Below are 14,537 nucleotides of genomic sequence, written 5' to 3' on the forward strand. Positions count from 1 at the left end.
CACGCCACCTTGGGTGACAGAGCGAGACTCTGTCTCAAACAAAAATTTTTTCAAATGGTGGAAAAATTTACTTTGTACTCTGGGTCACCATCAAAAATGTCTGAAAGCAGGAACAGTGGCTCATGCCTGTAACCCCAGCATGTTGGAAGGCCGAGGCAGAAGGATTGCTTGAGGCCAAGAGTTCAAGACTAGCCTGGGCAACACAGCAAGATCCTGCTTCTGCAAAAATAAAAATAGGGCCGGGTGCGGTGGCTCATGCCTGTAATCCCAGCACTTTGGGAGGCTGAGGCGGGCAGATTGCTTGAGGTTGAGAGTTTGAGACCAGCCTGACCAACATGGTGAAACCCCGTCTCTACTAAAAATACAAAAATTAGCCTGGTGTCATGGCGGGCATCTGTAATCCCAGGTGCTTGGGAGGCTGAGGCGGGAGAAGAATCATTTGAATCCGGGAGGCAGAGGTTGCAGTGAGCCGAGATCATGCCATTGCACTCCAGCCTGGGTGACAGAGTGAGACCCTGTCTCAAAAATGAAAATAAAATAAAAAATAAATGTCTGAAAGCCACTGATGTATTTTTTTGTTTACTTCTATTGATCTGTTTTCAAGTTTATTGACTCTTCTGTCATCTCTAATCCACTATTAAAGCCATACAGTAAATTTTATTTCAGATGTTATATTTTCCTTTTCTAAAATTTCTATTTTTACCTTTTTTTTTTTTTTAAAAAAATTACTTATTTGAGGCCAGGCAGTAATCTCAGCACTTTGGGAGGCTGAGGTGGGCAGATAACGAGGTCAGGAGTTCGAGGTGGAGTCTCGCTCTGTCGCTCAGGCTGGAGTGCAGTGGCACAATCTCGGCTCACTGCAACCTCTGCCTCCCGGTTCAAGCAGTTCTCCTGCCTCAACCTCCCAAGTAGCTACAGTCCCGCACCACCATGCCCTGCTTGGCAGCAGGGAGATAGCCATACGTAAGGTTCATTCCTGGCCTTGGTGAACTCACAGAGGTGAGGAAAGAATGGACAGATTTTGGTAAGTGTTAAAATAATAACCAGCTGGGTGGTGAACCAGTGTCCTGAACCTTGTGCTTAAGTCTCCTCACCTACCTGGGCTCCTTACCCTTACCCGTTAGAGGGCCAGATCCCATGTCCTTGAAGACCTGGTCTCTCTGGGTGGTCAGTATGCAGTAGTATGGCAGTGTATAATTTGATCACCCTCTATAGTCCCCGTGGTTTGGAGAAAAAATCTGATTTAATGCCACGTTCCCCCTTTCCTACAATTGGATGCCACAGATGGCACAGGTGGAGAGTCAGAGACTGAGAGAGTCAGACAGTTGGCGACTCATCTTCCTCAAATGTTAAATAGCTCTCTCTCCCTGCTGGTCCAGAGGTCAGGGCAGAAGCTAGGCAAGCATAGCCTCACTAACAGGGGCCCCTCTTGTAAGAGTTGTCCCTGGTTTTATCTCATTACAGCAATGTTGTGGAGAAGTGTGTTACTCACGCTTCACGTACGGAGCGCGCTGTGCTCATCGATGAGGTGTGCACCATGAACGACGGTCCCCACAGTGCCTTATACACCATGATGAAGGACCAGTATGCCAACTACGTGGTCCAGAAGATGATTGACGTGGCGGAGCCAGGCCAGCGGAAGATCGTCATGCATAAGGTAGGCTGGGCTGGGCAGCGTCTTAGAGAAAGTGTGCAAGGCCTTGGCTTCCTTTCTGAAACAAAAAAGGAGGGTGGGTGCCTTGCTGTTTTTGAAGAGTTTGTCACAGACCTCTGTCCCATGCTGTGTTCTGTTTTTCTTTTATGTGGAGTCACCATTGTCCTTACACATTTGCCAACCCTCCGTTATCAATAGCCACACTGGTATGAGAGTCTTAAGCTATGTTTTTTAGAGTATTTCCATCCCTGATCTCTAGAGAATCAGCTTATGAGTCCAACAAATCAACTTGCCTCATTTCCTTTTCTCACTCCTCCCTCCTGTTCTTTCATCCCACCAACATCTGTTGAACAAGGGCCTGCCCAGCATGGTGCATAGCCTGGTACATTGACCTGAAGCCCACTCTATGCCAGACTTCATCAGCACAGAGATGACTAACACCTGATCCCTGCCCACAGAGTGCATTCTGGTGGGGAAGAGCCATGGTGGTGAGCAGTGGTGAGGACATGAGAAGGACCCCTCACCCTTTCCAGAGTCCCTGAGGGCCGGCTTTGCAGGAGAAGGCAAGGCTAAAGAAGAGTTAGACAGGGAAGAAGGAACAGAAATGAGAATACTTAGGTGCTGTGAGTGGGGAACTGAAAGAGAAGTCACCTGAACAGACCCACAGCTTCTCGACAAGTCACGGCGTGGGTCCAGTGAGCACTGCAGACACCACAGGGCCCAGGAGGCAAAACAGACCCACAGGCAGGGTGTGCTACAGTTGTGTCTGTGCTAGGCAGTGCCTCCAGCCTCTGGTGCTTCTCATCTGAGCCTGCAGCTTTTGGGCTCTGAACTCACTGAGCCCTTCTCAATTGAGGGGTTGGTTGGCCATTGTCTGGCAATGATGACCCACTTGCCCTCACTGAGAACAAAGTTCAGTAATGAGAATCTTTGTTAATGGACTCAAGTTCTGAGCCAGACAAGACACCCGCCACCCCTGAGTCAAGCTAAACCAATCCAAACCACTGCACTGATGTTGGCAGTGGCAGTTGAAGGCTGGGGGAGTCCCAAGTTCTTAAAGTTGTAGGTTTTCAGGATGTTGGTGAAGGCAGAGGGAGTGTTGGAGGTAAGTAGAAGCTTAAGACATGTTCATTCATTCATTCATTCATTCATTCAGTGCTAAACACCTGTTGTACAGCAGGTCCTATTCTCGGCAGGGTTGTATTGGTAAACGGGATAGTGCTGTGCACAGATAGTTACTGGGACGCTGGAGAAGTACAGGGGAAAGGGTTGTCCAGGAATGGGCAGGGTGTCTTCTATAACGTGTGGGTACAGAGGAGGCTTTCTAACGGAGTGATACTTCATAGAGTGATGACCCTTTCCAGAAGAGGGAACATGGTGCGTGAAGACTTGGAAGCCAGAGACCAGACCGTGTTGTATCTGAAGAAGTAAAACAAGTTCAGTGGGGGAGGAGTGTGGTGACAAAATCACACTTGTTTTTCAAATAATTGTCCTGGCTGCCATGTGGCCTTTGTAGTTTAGAGGAGGGAGGCAGTGATGAGACCACATGGGAGGCTGTCAAGGCACCAAATGGTGATGGTTTGGGATTGAAGAGAAGTGGACAGAATAGGGCGCTAGAATTGGTAGGGTTTAGCAGTTGGTTGGCTGAGGGAGTTGATGGGGAGAGTCCCGAGAAGCCCTCTTAGTTTTTCAGCTCTTCCATTACTAAGTGGTATCCTTTTCAGCAAAAGGGACACAAGGAGAGAAGCAGGTAATTAACGTTTCACCTCTTGTTAAATCCAATAAAAAATGGAGTTCAGCATGTTGTGTGTGTGTGGCTTGTTAGGGGTTTTTTGTTTTGTTTTGTTTTGGGGAAGTACAAAGGTGAAGTGCCTGGACTTGTCAGCAGCCAGTTCCAGGGACGGAGGAATGGATTGGATTTCGGTTATTTTCTAAAAGGAAAGCTACCAAAAGCAAGGGGATCTTGAACCTCAAATTCTCATGACAGAAACATTAGTAACATAGTACTACAACTGAAAGGAAAGTGTAGCATTATTGCATATGCCGTTTTACAGGTGAGTTTAAGGGAGGTAAAACTGGAACCAAGGACTGTTTGCCCCCAGCCAGTTTCCCCTGTAGGCTCCGAAGTGGGAATGTGACACCCGATGCAGCTCTGTGTCCTGGGAAGCATGCACGGTGATTTCTAGACCAGATTAACCCTTCCTTGCTTTGAGGACACAGCTAAACAGACAAAAATTGGTGCTCTCATGGAACTCTCAACCTGGAGAGCCTCTGTCTACTGCGGTACATTTATCCAGTGTGTTTATGTATACAGGTGCAGGTTTGGATGGGGAATCTGATGAATAAACTGTGGTCCTTTACTGTTTATATGGAAAGATTGATAATTAAGCAAAAGATTGCAGACACAGCTGAGGTATGTAGAATGCTCCCTGAGCTCACAGAAAAAAGGGGCTTCCAGAGAAGAAGCACCTCTCAAGTTTTCTGCAATGTAGGACTTCTTGAAATGGATCAGCTCAGGGAAGGAAGAACAGAAAGGAATGCTTGGAGAAGTGACTCAGAGCATAGGTCGGAGAGCATGAGGGATGAGGCTGGTGTGGCGGGCGTGCCTTGAGAGCACAGTGGGGAGAAACCTGATTTGTGGAGGAGCCACACAGTTTGGGCTCAGCTATCTGTGCTGTCCTTTGTTAGCCATTCAGCCTTGGCTGAGTGACTTAACCACTCTGCCTTCATGTTTTCCGTCAGTAAGATGGGGATAATCACACCAGCTCATGATGTTCGTCATTTCTCTTCTTGTCATTGATTAGCTTTCTGTATCCACTGTGACCTGGAGAGACAGGGTCAAGTAGTGAGCTCAGGATTCTGGTGCCCAGAAATAACCCCCACTGCTCAGGAGAGTCTGGATGCCGTGCATGGGGCCAGAGGGGCCTGTGTGCATGCTTGCAGGGAAGCACTGCAGCTGGCGGGTGGTGGGCAGTGTGTTTTCCCAGCTAGGATGCACTTTCTCCATGTGCTGTCCTGGGAGTGGCCCATGGCCACCCAGCCTCCAGGGTCCTCAGGCCCTGTGGCACCACTCAGGGTAGGAGCTCCTCTCCTCATCTCATGGGTTGCCATAGTTCTAGAAGTCAGGGGACTGGGCTGAACCAGTGAAAGGTATTGCTGTGGGGTGTGCGTGCGTGTGTGTGTGTGTGTGTGTGAGATGCATGACATGCAAATGGATGTCCGGGAAGCCTGCCCCCAAGTCTCGTCTCAGGCCATGTAACAGACTGTCTTTCCTCCCCAGATCCGGCCCCACATTGCAACTCTTCGTAAGTACACCTATGGCAAGCACATTCTGGCCAAGCTGGAGAAGTACTACATGAAGAACGGCGTTGACTTAGGGCCCATCTGTGGCCCCCCTAATGGTATCATCTGAGGCAGTGTCACCCGCTGTTCCCTCATTCCCGCTGACCTCACTGGCCCACTGGCAAATCCAACCAGCAACCAGAAATGTTCTAGTGTAGAGTCTGAGACGGGCAAGTGGTTGCTCCAGGATTACTCCCTCCTCCAAAAAAGGAATCAAATCCACGAGTGGAAAAGCCTTTGTAAATTTAATTTTATTACACATAACATGTACTATTTTTTTTAATTGACTAATTGCCCTGCTGTTTTACTGGTGTATAGGATACTTGTACATAGGTAACCAATGTACATGGGAGGCCACATATTTTGTTCACTGTTGTATCTATATTTCACATGTGGAAACTTTCAGGGTGGTTGGTTTAACAAAAAAAAAAGCTTTTAAAAAAAAAAGAAAAAAAAGAAAAGGTTTTTAGCTCATTTGCCTGAACCGGCAAGTTTTGCAAATAGCTCTTCCCCACCTCCTCATTTTAGTAAAAAACAAACAAAAACAAAAAAACCTGAGAAGTTTGAATTGTAGTTAAATGACCCCAAACTGGCATTTAACACTGTTTATAAAAAATATATATACATATATATATATATATATATATATATAATGAAAAAGGTTTCAGAGTTGCTAAAGCTTCAGTTTGTGACATTAAGTTTATGAAATTCTAAAAAATGCCTTTTTTGGAGACTATATTATGCTGAAGAAGGCTGTTCGTGAGGAGGAGATGCGAGCACCCAGAACGTCTTTTGAGGCTGGGCGGGTGTGATTGTTTACTGCCTACTGGATTTTTTTCTATTAACATTGAAAGGTAAAATCTGATTATTTAGCATGAGAAAAAAAAAATCCAACTCTGCTTTTGGTCTTGCTTCTATAAATATATAGTGTATACTTGGTGTAGACTTTGCATATATACAAATTTGTAGTATTTTCTTGTTTTGATGTCTAATCTGTATCTATAATGTACCCTAGTAGTCGAACATACTTTTGATTGTACAATTGTACATTTGTATACCTGTAATGTAAATGTGGAGAAGTTTGAATCAACATAAACACGTTTTTTGGTAAGAAAAGAGAATTAGCCAGCCCTGTGCATTCAGTGTATATTCTCACCTTTTATGGTCGTAGCATATAGTGTTGTATATTGTAAATTGTAATTTCAACCAGAAGTAAATTTTTTTCTTTTGAAGAAATAAATGTTCTTTATACAGCCTAGTTAATGTTTAAAAAGAAAAAAGTAGCTTGGTTTTATTTGTCATCTAGTCTCAAGTATAGCGAGATTCTTTCTAAATGTTATTCAAGATTGAGTTCTCACTAGTGTTTTTTTAATCCTAAAAAAGTAATGTTTTGATTTTGTGACAGTCAAAAGGACGTGCAAAAGTCTAGCCCTGCCCGAGCTTTCCTTACAATCAGAGCCCCTCTCACCTTGTAAAGTGTGAATCGCCCTTCCCTTTTGTACAGAAGATGAACTGTATTTTGCATTTTGTCTACTTGTAAGTGAATGTAACATACTGTCAATTTTCCTTGTTTGAATATAGAATTGTAACACTACACGGTGTACATTTCCAGAGCCTTGTGTATATTTCCAATGAACTTTTTTGCAAGCACACTTGTAACCATATGTGTATAATTAACAAACCTGTGTATGCTTATGCCTGGGCAACTATTTTTTGTAACTCTTGTGTAGATTGTCTCTAAACAATGTGTGATCTTTATTTTGAAAAATACAGAACTTTGGAATCTGGGTTTGTGCTTTATTTTAAACTTTCTCCCCCGCCCCACCCCCATTGTAGTTCCCCAGGACAGCCCTTTCCTGCTCATGCTTCTTACTGCTTGTTTTGTTGTTTTGTGAGGGTGCGGGGAGGGGTGTCAAACTGATGGCTCTTTGAGCCCAATTTAAACCAAAGATGTTTGGTTCAGCCTGCCCAGTCCATTCAGAATCAAGATACTGCACATACAAATCCAGATTTCCAACTCACTCTGCACATCAGAATATTCTCCTTGGGCCCCTCAGATGAGCTGTCTGGGTTATAGCACCGTCTGTCTGGGCCTCTCCTCCTCGTTTCCTCTGTTTGGGCTGCTCCAGTTGCACCCTGCCAACCTGTGCCCACTACTGAGGCCTGCCAAGCGGTCCAATGTCCAAGCATGCTCATGTCTTTAGACTGGGGAGCCTCTTCTAGCTTGTAACACAGGAGGCTGGAGCTTACCATTGTGCCTGTGGCCCAGGCCCAGGCCTGAGGATGCCATCTGCCCTTCTTCACAGACTTTGCTCCAGGGGCAGGTTTGGTAAGTGTTGGCAGTTACAGGCTGGGTCCAGCCAGAGAGGCCAGGTGGGAGCCCACACCAGCTGGTGTCTGGAAGTGGAGCCTCAGGATGGTTGAAGAAACTTCACATGGGCCCCTCGAGGGGAAGGGCTAATCACTAACAGGCCCTGGGAATAGGGGGAGAAGAAAAGAAAGCTGAGGGGATGCAGGTTTCCAGTCCAGCACGTGATTTTGCCTCAGCAGCTGTCGTTGGGGCCCTTTCCCAGCATTCCCCACTGCAGTAGCAATCATGGCGCTTGCAGAGGTGGCATGCTGCAGGCATTGGGAACTGCAGTCCATGCTGCTCTGATACCATGATTCCAGTCAGATTGACCTGGGGTCACATGTGGGTCTCGCCACTCCGTGTGCACTTGGGCAAGTTAGTTCACCTCATCTTTCACCAAATTCCTTGCTGGAAGTGGACCAAAGGTAACAGATCTATGTAAAGTGGCTCTCTTGTCGTGTCATGGGAAATTGTGGCAATTAAATTCAGTGTCCAGCATACTGGTGTAATAAATGATACCAGTTTTCCTGCCCAGTTTTTGATGAACAAAACTATCTTTGTTCATTAGTTTACATAATAATGTCATTTGTTGTGAACCGACTCTGCGTCAAGTCACCCATGAGATGGTTTTTACATATTCTCAACAACTGTTCTGGGAACCAACAGCCCTGCGAAGAATGCAGCTATCCCTATCTCACAGATGTGTGGAAACAGGTCCTAGGATCTGATGCAAGTCTTTTGATAGACCAACTCTGATCAATAAAGCTTTCCCCTTAGTTCATCATGTGAGGCATGGAGGCAGACCCCTCCATTTGCAGGATTGAGTTTCATGGAGCGGCCTGGGCTCTGGGCCACCCCCTCTTCTGACCACCATTACTCTGCTACCAAGTCCGTCCCAAGGATTCTATGGCCCGGGCTGTCATCACACCCTGGGTACCGGCATTCTTGGTCTCTTCCAGAGTCCCTCCAACGTGAATTCCTCAGTTTGTGTAATAACCCTTACCCTCTCACAGTGCTTTACAGTTTACAGAGTACTTTGTATTTGAGATACCACTGGTCCTTGTAGAAAGCTTTAGGGAGTCAGGGAGGGGAGATGTTTCAGCCCTTTATACAGATGAGGAGTTTGAGACCTAAGCCCCGCAGTCAGTAACCAAGTGAGGATTTTATCTGAGGGTTCCTGACTCCCAGCCCAGTGCTCTGTCCATGTCATCCTGCCCTTGCCACCCGCCATTATTCCCATGAATGGCTGTCTTCTCTTTTTGAGGCTCAGAGGGATTGCAGAAGGGTGAGGCCCTGGGGAGTGAGGCATCCTTTTGAGGGAGCAAATCTGTAACTTTATGTAGTTACCATCTGTAGCCACACGAGGGTGCTGTCACCTAAAGCAAGTATTATGGAGGCCTAAGGGTTCAAGGTCTGGGTTGGGATGGCTTTCCCCTGGATTGAAGGGCTCAGGAGTGTAGTTAGGAATCCCTCCCAGAGACCAGAGGTCTGGCATCTGCCCTGAAACTAAGCTTTCTCCCTTCTTCACTCCCTCTCCTCCTGCTTCCTCCAGCATCTGCAGTGCATAGCACTAGGCCCTAACACACACAGGGTGTCAGGGTATGGTGGGTGTGGGGTGAAAGGGTATGGTCACTGACCTGGCTCACGGACCTCAGCTTTGCCTTTGACTATGTAATCTCTGGCAAATCACTGACTTCTCTGGACCGTGGTTTCTCCAGCCATCACCTGGAGTGGTAGACCAGGCCTGTCACTCTCACAGGGCTAGTGTGAGATCACACACGAAGACAGGGTAGCAGCCCCCTGCCTCTGTTAATGCAACCCTGGTGCCTCTTTCTGGGGCCACAGCCTGGCTTTTGCACCAATCTTTCAAACAACTCACACCTCCGAGTCTATTTTAATGACTGAGCTTCAAATCCCAGCTCCGCCTGGCCCCATGTGACCTTTGTAAGTCATCTGCCTTCATCTCTTTCCTCACCTGTAAAATGGGGTTAATAATAGCTTTATTTCACAGGGTATATTGGAAGCCCTTGGCACACACACGGCTGGGCACACAATAAGCCATAAATAGGAGTTATTATTACCTCCAATTTTTCCCTGCTATGTTGGGGCCCTTGCAATTTTCACTAGGGTGAAACTGGGTGTTTGACAGGAGCTGGACTAGGTCCAGTCTAGTATACTGACTTCCAGACTGGAATCCAGATTGGGATCTGGAGGTTGAAGTGGGTGTTTGACAGGAAATGAACAGGGTCCAGTTGGAGGCCTCAAGTAAGCACATATTTAGAAGGACAGGGCATTGTGGGTTCATCAGAACCTGGGGAGTCTGAAACTTCTCTGTCTGGAGCTCCAGCTAATTTTATGTTTAGAAACTGAAGATTCAGAACCTGTGCCATTCTAGTGAAATGGATGCGCCTCAGGAATATAACTTACAATTATAGTGGCCACAATATGGAAGTTTTACTCTAGATGAAATTATTCATCTATGGGTACATTAAAAAAAGATGATCCTGAGTACTTAAGAAACAATGAGATGCATTTTTTGATGGTACACAGAAGCTTCCCAAAGACAGAATGACTTTAAAAAGAAAAGCCTCTCTAAAGAGATCTTTACAGCACACTCATAAAAATTATTTTGAGGCTGGCGTGGTGGCTCATGCCTGTAATCCCAGCACTTTCAAAAGCCGAAGCGGGCGGATCACCTGAGGTCAGGCGTTCAAATCCAGCCTGGCCAACATGGTGAAACCTCATCTCTACTAAAAAAAATACAAAAATTAGCTGGGCGTGGTGGTAGGCGCCTGTAATCCCAGCTACTCAGGAGGCTGAGGCACAAGAATTGCTTGAACCCGGGAGGTGGAGGCTGCAGTGAGCCGAGATCGCACCACTGCACTCCAGCCTGGGTGACAGAGCAAGACTCCGTCTCAAAAAAAGAAAAAAAAATTATTTTGAATCTGCAAGGCTGTTTGATCTCTTGTCTTTTTCCATCTGAATACTTGAATATTCTGGACACTCTCTTCCTTTAAGATATCTTCAAATGAGCCAGGAGTATCTGCAACAACTAAATGCAAATCTTGGTCTTGCACACAACTTGGCTATTATAAAAGCAACCGCCTGAGACTAATTGGAAAAAAATTGGATTTCTCCCCTGTCACTTACCTAAAACTCAATCCACAGTCTCAACAAGATTGACTCCCAATACTAAGTAAATATGCTCCAAGACTCCTTTTTGGTGAAAACCTAACAGGCTTTCTGCCTTAGAAATGTTTAAATCTTTAAAATGCAAACTTCAAAGAATGACTCATCAGAATAAAAAAAAAAAAAAACAAAGAAGTTTTTAGAAAAGTGGCAAATGAAAGAATCCTGAATGTCTTTTCCAAAAACATTAATGAAAGCCTTTGGCCATCTGAACAGGTAACTTTAATGTCAAGAACACAATTTGGATCCAGTTAGGGAGTTTTATATTATTGTGACCGACGCGTGGCTCAAATTTCAGAACAGAAGCCGTGAATCTCTGTTTGTGTCTGTCTGTATGTTTATGTATGTCTATGTTATTCGTTTTGTAATTAATTAATTAATTAATTAATTAATTTTTTGAGACTGAGTCTCTCTCTGCTGCCCAGGCTGGAGTGCAGTGGCACGATCTCAGCTCACTGCAACCTCCACCTGCCTCCTGGGTTCAAGCGATTCTCCTGCTTCAGCCTCCTGAGTAGCTGGGATTACAGGTAATGTGCCACCATGCCCGGCTAATTTTTGTATTTTTAGTAGAAACAGGGTTTCTATGTTGGCCAGGCTGGTCTCAAACTCCTGACCTCAAATGACCCACCTGCCTCAGCCTCCCAAATTTCTGGGATTACAGGCATGAGCCAATGCACCTGGCCTATGTATGTCTATGTTATTTAAATGTAATACTGTTCTATCTCCAGATGGTATTATTAGAAATAATACATATACATATATATGTATATATGTGTATGTATATATGTGTGTATATATATACACATATATATGTATATATGTGTGTGTATATGTATATACATATATATGTATATATGTGTGTGTATATGTATATACATATATATGTATATGTGTGTGTGTGTGTGTGTGTATATATATACACACACATATAAGAGTCTTACTCTGTCACCCAGGCTGAATGCAGTGGTACAAATCTTGGCTTACTGCAACCTCCACCTTCCAGGCTCAAGCAATTCTCGTGCCTCAGCCTCCTGAGTAGCTGGGATTACAGACATGTGCCACCACGCCTGGATAATTTTTTTATTCCTAGTAGAGACAGGGTTTCTCTGTGTTTTTTGTTTGTTTTGTTTTGTTTTTTGTTTGTTTGTTTTTTGTTTTTGAGGTGGAGTACCTCTCTGTCGCCCAGTGCTGGAGTGCAGTGATGAGATCTCAACTCACTGCAGCCTTCTGCCTCCTGGGTTCCAGCAATTCTCCTAACTCAGCCTCCCCAAGTGCTGGGATTACAGGCATGCACCACCACACCTGGCTAATTTTTGTATTTTTAGTAGAGACGGGGTTTCACCAGGTTGGACAGGCTGGTCTCAAACTCCTGACCTCAGGTGATCTGACAACTTCAACCTCCCAAAGTGCTAGGATTACAGGTGTGAGCCACCACACCTGGCCAGAAATAATTTATAATTATCTTTTTCCCTACTAAAAGAAAATATTAAAAGAGCTCTTAATACTTAATTGACCTACAGAAAAATAAGTGCTCACATAAATTATTTTCTCAGAAAAGAAAGCAACTAATTCAAATGCTTTTTAAGTTTTACATGACTTGAATAATCTTTAATAAGAATATTAAGCTAGGTATGGTGGTTCACACCTGTAATCCCAGCACTTTGGGAGGCTGAGGTGGGAGGATCACTTGAGCCCAGGAGTTCAAGGCCAGCCTGGGCAACATAGGGAAACTTTGTCTGTACAAAAATACAAAAATTAGCTAGGCATGGTGGTGCAAGCCTGTAGTTCTAGCACTTGGGAGGCTGAGGTGGGAGGATGGCTGGAGCCCGGGAGGTCGAGACTGCAGTGAGCTGTAAACCCACCTACTGCACTCAAGGCTGGGCAACAGAGGGAGATCCTGTCTCAAAAAAAAAAAAAAAAAAAAAAAAAAAAAGAATGTTGGTGATTTAGTAAAAATTGATATTCTTAATGGATATTCATATTCTACTTAGCTTTACTAGTTAAACTCATATTATCTCTGTTACAAAATTTGTTAACAAGATAAGTAACCTGAGGTGACAAGTAGGTTTTTAAATGTTACAAGATGTCTGCTTGAAAAGTTTCCAAAATCTTTGTGAAAACTTGAAACTTTAAAATTATATTAAGTAGGCCAGGCGCGGTGCGCTGTAATCCCAGAATTTTGGGAGGCTGAGGTGGGCGGATCACCTGAGGTCAGTAGTTCGAGACCAGCCTGGCCAACATGGTGAAACCCCATCTCTACCAAAAAATACAAAAATTAGCCGGGCGTGGTGGCAGGCACCTGTAATCCCAGCTACTCGGGAGGCTGAGGCAGGAGAATCGCTTGAACCCGGGAGGTGGAGGTTGCAGTGAGTTGAGATCTCGCCACTGCACTCCAGCCTGGATGAGAGAGTAAGACTGTGTCTCAAATAAATAAATAAATAAATAAATAAAATTATATTAAGTTAAATTAAATGATAGATATTTATTAAACACCTACATTATATCCAAATAAAATAGACTACTAAAACATTAATTCCTGAACATAAATTTAAGCTTATGTATTTTTGGCTTCTTATTAAAGACTAGAGAGAGTTGGGTTCACTGGTAGGCACAGCACATGCTCCAAGAAAACACATGCTGTTGCCGGGCACGGTGGCTCACGCCTGTAATCCCAGCACTTTGGGAGGCTGAGGCAGGGGGATCACCTGAGGTTGGGAGTTCAAGACCAGCCTGACTAACATGGTGGAACCCCATCTCTACTAAAAATACAAAATTAGCCAGGGTGGTGGTGCATGCCTGTAATCCCAGCTACTGGGGAAGCTGAGGCAGGAGAATCACTTGAACCTGGGAGGCGGAGGTTGCGATGAGCCGAGATCGCACCATTGCACTACTCCAGCCTGGGCAACAAGAGCGAAACTACGTCTCAAAAAAAAAAAAAAAAGAAAAGAAAAAGAAAACATATGCTATTTAAAAACTGGCCAGGTGCGGTGGCTCACGCCTGTAATCCCAGTACTTTGGGAGGCTGAGGTGGGCAGATCATCTGAAGCCAGGAGTTTGAGACCAGCCTGGCTAACATAGGGAAACCCCGTCTCTACTAAAAATACAAAAATTAGCCAGGTGTGTACCCCGTGCCTATAGTCCCAGCTACTCGAGACGCTGAGGCTGAAGAATCGCTTGAACCTGGGAGGTGGAGGTTGCAGTGAGCTGAGATGGTGCCACTGCACTCCAACCTGGGCGACAGAGAGAGACTCTGTTGAAAAACACAAAAACAAAAACAAAAAACTATGAAATCATGTATTTCCTAATTTTCATGAAAAATTAATGGCTGAGTGCAGGGGCTTGTGTCTGTAATCCCAGCAATTTAAGAGGCTAAGGCAGGAGGATCACTTGAAGCCAGGAGTTCAAGGCCAATTTGGGCAAGAAAGCAAGTCCCCATCTCTACAAAAAAATTTTTTTTTTAAATTAGCCCAGTGCAGGTCGGGCCCGGTGTCTCATGCCTGTAATCCCAGCACTTTGGGAGACCAAGGTGGACAGATCATGAGCTCAGGTGATCAAGGTTATCCTGGCTACAGTGAAACCCCGTCTCTACTAAAAATACAAAAAATTAGCTGGGCGTGGTGGCGGGCGCCTGTAGTCCCAGCTACTCGAGAGGATGAGGCAGGAGAATGGCGTGAACCTGGGAGGCGGAGCTTGCAGTGAGCTGAGATGGCACCACTGCACTCCAGCCTGGGTGACAGAGCAAGACTCCGTCTCAAAAAAAAGAGAAAATAATAATAATAATAAAAATAAATAAAATAAATAACAAATTAGCCCAGTGCCGTGGTGTGTGCCTGTAGTCTCAGCTCCTCAGGAGGCTGAAGTGGGAGGACTGCTTGAGCCCAGGAGTTTGAGACCAGCCTGGGCAACATAGGGAAAATTTATCTCTACAAAAAAAAAATTTTTTTTCATCAGCTGGATGTGGTGGTACATTCTTGTGGTCCCAGCTACTCAGGAGGCTGAAGG

The 14,537-nt window shown here is 45.1% G+C and overlaps 1 protein-coding gene and 1 non-coding gene across 51 annotated transcripts in view; both read left to right on the plus strand.

Annotated features, from left to right (window-relative positions):
- The window catches only part of PUM1 (pumilio RNA binding family member 1), a 133,693-nt gene extending 126,910 nt beyond the window's left edge, over positions 1 to 6,783 (plus strand). For 41 of the 50 annotated variants that reach the window (XM_063666735.1, XM_054465557.2, XM_063666823.1 and 38 more), the window contains 2 exons: positions 1,465 to 1,657; positions 4,935 to 6,783. In XM_063666735.1, coding sequence (XP_063522805.1) covers positions 1,465 to 1,657; positions 4,935 to 5,066 — 325 coding nt within the window. In that variant the 3' untranslated portion in view covers positions 5,067 to 6,783. The other 9 variants (XM_063666693.1, XM_063666701.1, XM_063666730.1 and 6 more) reach the window with 1 other exon arrangement.
- LOC129023645 (small nucleolar RNA SNORD103/SNORD85) lies at positions 2,528 to 2,613 on the plus strand. Its single transcript, XR_008496868.1, has one exon. It is a non-coding gene; the product is annotated as a small nucleolar RNA SNORD103/SNORD85 (small nucleolar RNA).
- Positions 6,784 to 14,537: the final 7,754 nt, after the last annotated feature.

The sequence above is a fragment of the Pongo pygmaeus genome, chromosome 1 (genome assembly GCF_028885625.2).
Source record: "Pongo pygmaeus isolate AG05252 chromosome 1, NHGRI_mPonPyg2-v2.0_pri, whole genome shotgun sequence".
NCBI lineage: Eukaryota > Metazoa > Chordata > Mammalia > Primates > Hominidae > Pongo > Pongo pygmaeus.